At 42.6% G+C, this 6,582-nt stretch overlaps 1 protein-coding gene across 1 annotated transcript; it reads left to right on the top strand.

Moving 5' to 3' along the window:
* The first annotated feature begins 306 nt into the window (after positions 1-306).
* LOC126356350 (cuticle protein 16.5-like) lies at positions 307-5,495 on the top strand. Its single transcript, XM_050007336.1, has 2 exons — positions 307-378; positions 5,174-5,495. Exons 1-2 carry the CDS (start codon positions 367-369, stop codon positions 5,417-5,419), a joined length of 258 nt encoding a protein of 85 aa, XP_049863293.1. The 5' UTR covers positions 307-366; the 3' UTR covers positions 5,420-5,495.
* Positions 5,496-6,582: the final 1,087 nt, after the last annotated feature.

Below are 6,582 nucleotides of genomic sequence, written 5' to 3'. Positions count from 1 at the left end.
AAACTGTCGTAAGACATGGGTAGACTGAGGCGGTCGTCACATTCTACAGTTGCTACCAGCTGTAAGTTGCTCTAAGGTACAAGTTGATACAGGGTCCACTACCGTGTGCATAACTTTGACGCTTGAGGTCTGAGACTTCTTGTATATGACATCTCTATTGACCTTTGCCTTGTAATGTGAATAACGAGAGTGACGATGTCTACGGCTGCTGTCCGGACAATGGGAGCACCGCCAGACTCGGCTGTCCAGGGTCCGCTGCAGGAGGCAAGGCCGCACAGAGGGTCGCCGGGCGTGGCTCTGCAGGTATATAAACCCGGACCCTCCTCTGGTCAGCACAGTCTGCTCCGCCGACACAACACACACAACATGTACAAGCTGGTGAGTCGCCGGGGAGCCTCGTTTCCTGCTGGCTTCATCTGTTTTAGTTCACGTCCATGCTAACCTAAGAAGCGGATCCGCAGCTTAATTTTGTAATAGAGTCACATAATTAATCGCTTCAGTTGTAAATAGTTTTATTGGTTTAAAATCACGTTTAACCTAGTGTTCACAGTGTGCGGCGGCTACACACCTCACCTTACGTTGTTCGGTGACATTCTTTTAACATTTTTCTCTCTTTTTTCTTCCTTTGACGGATCACATTTCTTAGGTCATGTTGTGGATATCTGGTGCGACATCCGTGCTTTTATTCTGACTGTATTAACCCCATATTATAGGTGTACCGAGACTCACCACAGGAATCACAAAAAAGTGTTAATTGTCACACATTCGCTTGTTATACTTTCTTCATTTTCTCTTTTGCAGCCCAGTACTCCCGAAACTGGACATATAATTTCCCGAAACCGGTCATCATCTTGAATCAGTAAAATTATTTAAACTGAAGCGGCTAATTATCTGACTCTACTTCAGGAAACAATTACAAATAATGTTTCTGTATGAAGTATGGTAGAAAGTGCAATATTAAAACATAAGCAGTCTCTTACTCGTCTCTTGCTCGTTTTGCATAGTTGTCAGATTTACGTACCACAGTAAACGGCCCATTATACTGGCAAGTAGAGGTCAAAGCTATTCGTTGAATATCATCAGACTGACGTCAGAAATGACGACAAAGACACGCAGGAACAAAAATTTCTTAAGTCGTGAAGTAAAAGATGTATAAGCAGTATAACTCTTTTTATGGTGTTGGTGCTATCTCCTGTCGACAATATTTCGAAAGTATATGACATGGTGTCGACAGCTGCCTGTAATTACCGAGCTGTGAAAATATAATAACATATATTGGTTCCTGAATGAAAAATATGATTAATTTATTCTGTTTACATCTTACATGTGACAGAATGACCCTTTTACAGCTATAAAATTGGTAAAATAGAACAGACATTTATTCTTTGGCGAAGTCTTCCGGTTTTCTTCTTCAGGAATTTATTGTTTGTGCGAGCATAGTTTTGAATAAACGTTGTCAACTTCAATGTAATCTTTCCAAACTGAAATGAAGCATCATGTTTTCTAAATCAACGTTTCATATACTTTCACAATAGAGGCAGAAATATTGATTAATGAGGTAACATGAGAATGCGGTCGCGTACCAGAAGAAACTTTTGTTGACCATCCGTTCTTGTACGAGGGTCGGTCAAAAAGTAATGCCTCCCATTTTTTTTCTACTTAAAAATATTAAGTTAAGTGAAAAATTTGAATTTGGCGCCATTCCTCAAACCTTCTTCTGCAATCCACTGCAGTAGTAACTTTCTGTGTCAACAGGTGGCAGCACAGCAGAAGTTTGTAAGATGGCCGACATCGATGTTCGTTTGAGACAGCGTTGTGTGATTGAATTCTTGAATGCAGAAGGTGAAACGGCCATACGCATTCATGAAAGACTGAAGAAGGTGTATGGTGTTGTGACAGTGGATGTCAGCACTGTTAGACGATGGGTTCGTCGTTGTAAGGAAGCTGAAGGGCAAACACCGTTGACTGTCGAAAAGCGGAGCGGCAGGCCGGTGAGTGCAGTGACTCCACACAACATTCAGCAAGTTGATGACATCATTCGTGGTGACCGTCGGGTGACTGCAGATGAAGTGTGTCGCATTATTTCTCTTAGTAAAGGTAGTGTGATCACGATTATTAAACAATTGGGGTACTCAAAAGTTTGTGCACGGTGGGTTCCAAGAATGTTAACCGATCAGAAGAAAGAGGCAAGGAAAACAATAGCCTCCCAACACTTGCAGCGCTTCCGTTTGGAGGGAGATGAGTTTCTGAAAAAAATTGTGACCGGGGACGAAACATGGGTGCATTTTTTTGAACCCGAATCAAAGAGGCAGTCAATGGAGTGGCGTCACACAAGCTCGCCGAGGAAGAAAAAATTCAAAACTGTGCGATCGGCAGGGAAAGTTATGGCAACAGTTTTCTGGGATACAGAGGGTGTGATTCTGGTTGATTTTTTGGAGCAGAGATGCACAATAAATTCTGTTCAATACGTCACAACCCTCAAAAAACTTAAAGCACGTCTTCAGCGAGTTCGCCCAACAAAATCAATGGCAGATGTTCTTCTTTTGCATGACAATGCAAGACCACACACCAGTCGTCACACCTCTGACGAGAGTGTCAAAATTGGATGGGAAGTTTTGCCTCATCCCCCATACAGCCCTGACCTGGCACCATCAGACTTCCATCTGTTTGGGCCACTAAAAGAAGCTCATCGTGGGATTCATTTTGAAGATGAGGAGGCCGTCAAAACATCCGTGCGTCAATGGCTTAGGAAGCAAAGCTGTGATTTTTACCGTGCTGGGATACATGCCCTTGTTCAAAGATGGACCAAAACTGTAGAGATGGGCGGAGATTACATTGAAAAATGACAAAATGATCCTCAATGTTGTGGTTTTCAACCTATGTAATTGCATTTAAATTTCCTGACAGTTAAACGTAGAAAAAAAATAGGAGGCATTACTTTTTGACTGACCCTCGTAATCCAACTTACAGAAAGTACATGCACAATTTGATATTGCCTTACAAGAGTTCGGTCAGTGGCATTAGATATCCTAAAGATTCTCTAAATATGTTATGCGTGTTATTTCTAAGAAAATGATTTTAAACCGTTCTATCTTGTTCCAATGGCTGCAGGTTACTACCGCATAACAGAAAAAATAAATGCATTGTTCAACGTTTTCCAAAGAAAATCCAAGTAGTTTTCCACTCTTATGTCCTATATATAATGGAGGCACATAATTAATCGCTTCAGTTGTAAATAGTTTCATTGATTTAAAAACCGGCTTCAGGCAGCCCAATATATATACAATTCGCGGATCTTAGAAAATTATTCACGAATAAACAAAATTATGTCTAGCTATCACTGACCTATACCAATTTTATAGAGTAAATAATGCTTTCGGTAATGAATTCGACGGAGCTAATCACTTTCACTCGTGTGAGAGCTCCGCGCACGTAACAAACAAGAATAATATCAGAGTAGTTGGGATGTGCACATAACCATAAATTTCCACCAGCACGCGAGTTGCTCTGTCTTCATAGGGTATTACCTACAATAGGAGCAGTAAGACCTGAAGAAAGTTGATGAAGTTGTTTCTGAAACAGAGATTATTAATAACGCTTAGTGCGCTTAAGAAAAGAGACAGTATACGCAGTATGATTGCTTTATGTCACTTAAGTGACAGTACAACAGTGCAGTACATAATCGTTAGTTCCATATCTTGCTGACGCTACTGTGAATACATTAGGTTGAATCACTGGATTCTTCGCACTAGAAGACATCATCTTGAACTGCTGATACAGAGCCTGACTGTCAGGACAGCGAATTTTCAATTTACTTTTCGACAGGTTAGTCTGTAATTGTAACAAATGACCTGAAGACGGGCCGCTGGCGCAAAACGGGATGTGAAAATGAGGAAAAGAGATCTGGACACTGAATTTGGACAATCTTACACAAGTCAGTCACCAAGAACGCTATTGCTAACTAAATATTTTCAAAACAGAATCCAAGATACGACCACTGGACTGGAAGGTTCAGCGCTAATAGTTAACTACACCGTCTTCAAATGGCTACTAGTGATTGGTGTTGATAATCACTATAACAACAAAAATAGAACACAGCTCAAACTCAATAGCGAGAGACCCAAAAAATATCACTCTAAAATTAGCATGCCACAGATTAAATTTATTGGTATCAATTAACCCAGGACACGTCCGTCACTTTTACATCACACCATCTCTAGCTAGTTAATGTCTCAGTGCTCTGCTCTGAGGTCTTGTTTTGCCTAACAAGTCCACACTCACTAATCCACAACAGTCGTCGAAAAAGACCGGAAAGCGCGAAGTGGAATTCCACGCCCGAATTTGCGAATGCACTTCGAATTCTTCCCGCCTTTCGGGTTACACTAACGAAACTGGTTGGTCACGAAGGATCACCTACTCTCGACTTCTGATGTACACAGCGAAGACACCACCTACGCTCCAGAAGGTTCACAACTTCTTTGCCACACGAGAGATGCTGAACGAATCCTCTATTTCGTGACCTCCAGACCACTCCGCAAAGTAATTCAACATTTATGATTTTAAATCAATCAGAATTAGGAACCGAATGCAGGCGTTCAGTGCCCATTTCCTGCTCCCACTTATCGAGGTCCTCCAAGGTGCTTCTCTCTGGGAGGTCCTTTGGGAAATGCTTTGCAAAGAGTGCTGAACATACCGCCCGTGCTGGTAAATGCTCATCTATGAAATCCGACTACTCGGCTCCATCCACCACCTGTTTAGGAGAACTAGGGAAAAAATACTTTCCTCCCGGAAACCGACTGGTCAACTTACAGAAATGAACAGGGCTGGCACAGAAGGATGGCCATAAAATGATATGTCACTGTCTCACTTACATATGTTCAAACACGTGCGATTCCTAATCATTCAAATTATGACACTATTTTCTGTTTGTCTCCCATATGAGAAAAAAGGAATATTAATACTTAACGTGAAGCCGAGGATGACATCAGTAAAGATGCAGCGCTGACACGAAAAGGAGGGAAAGGAAACGCATCTGCCATTTTAAGGAACAAACCCGATATTCGTGTTACTTGATGTCGTGAAATTACACAGTCGCTAAATGAAGAAACTATCTAATTGTTTCACGAACAGTATTGGAATACGACGATGTGAGACGCGTGCTGTGTGCTTACAGGTGATCCTGCCCCTGTTGTTCGCCGCCGTGTCGGCCGGCTACCTGGGAGGCGTGGCCGTGGCGCCAGCGGCCGTCGCCGCCCCCGCCATCGCCGCCCCTGTGGCCTACGCCGCCCCCGCCATCGCCGCCGCCCCCGCCTTGGCTGTAGCCCCAGCTCTGCGCGCCGCCCCTCTGGCTGTCGCCGCCCCCGCCATCGCCGCTCCTCTGCCCTACGCAGCTGCCGCACCGATCCTCAAGATCCACTGAACGAGAGGATTACTGCAGGCGTACTGCCATCTGTAAATACATAAATGTTACGAAATACATAACAAAACAAACCTAATTTATTTTGAGTTATTTCTTCACCGTTTTTTTCTGATGCCATGCTTCTGGGATTTAGAGAAGCTACACACATACATCGTCCTTTGATTTTACAGCAACGTGGTCTGACTGTTACTTTCGAGAAGTAATGAACTCTGAAGCTGAATCGCTGTACCGTACCCGTGTGTCAACTCACAGTGAAATGGATGTTACATTACCCGCAAAACAAGGAAAACAAAAATATTACTGACAATGAAACTCTGAACGTCTAGGAAAAGTCGTAGTATCATAGCACAATATTAAAAAACAAAAATATGCCCTGAATTATATTTGTGCTATTATTTTAAGGCAGCGAAAAATTTTGACTTGCATCTAAATCAAATCGCTTTCACATACTTACCCATAATGCGGTAAACATTGCTGACAGATTTTTTTTCTTTTCTTTTTGATAACTGTTGCCCAAAGGAAATCGCCACTTAAAACAAAACAAAAAGCAGGAAGTACATCAGAGACTCAATGTATTAGGTTTACTTTACCAAAAAACAGTAATTCCTAACATTGCTTCTTAATCCCCCTTTGTTGGCAGTCAGATACCGTTTTCTTCTTATTCTTTCGATTGCTGGATATTATTTGACGTATGGCGAACTTGCCATCGATAACCTGACTCCACGTGAAAGAAGAGATAATACTAGAGTATCAACAAAAATACGAGGGTGAGTCAAACGAAAACCTTAAATTTGTAGTAACAAATCGAAATTTCGGGCCGTTATCCTGTAAGTTGGTAAGCGTGCTACAAACAGCGTGCAGAATGGCCTGTAGGTGGGAGCATAGTGCAGATGCACACATACCGTCGCAGTATCAGTATAAATATGGCAGCCCCACTTGCGACTTGCAACAGTCAAGAACAGAGTTCTGTTATGTGGTTTAGTCCACAGCTCGTGGTCGTGCGGCAGCGTTCTCGCTTCCCACGCCCGGGTTCCCGGGTTCGATTCCCGGCTGGGTCAGGGATTTTCTCTGCCTCGTGATGACTGGGTGTTGTGTGATGTCCTTAGGTTAGTTAGGTTTAAGTAGTTTTAAGTTCTAGGGGACTGATGACCATACATGTTAAG

The sequence above is a fragment of the Schistocerca gregaria genome, chromosome 3, assembly GCF_023897955.1.
Source record: "Schistocerca gregaria isolate iqSchGreg1 chromosome 3, iqSchGreg1.2, whole genome shotgun sequence".
NCBI classification, from domain to species: domain Eukaryota; kingdom Metazoa; phylum Arthropoda; class Insecta; order Orthoptera; family Acrididae; genus Schistocerca; species Schistocerca gregaria.
This window is presented reverse-complemented; position numbering and strand designations above follow the sequence as displayed.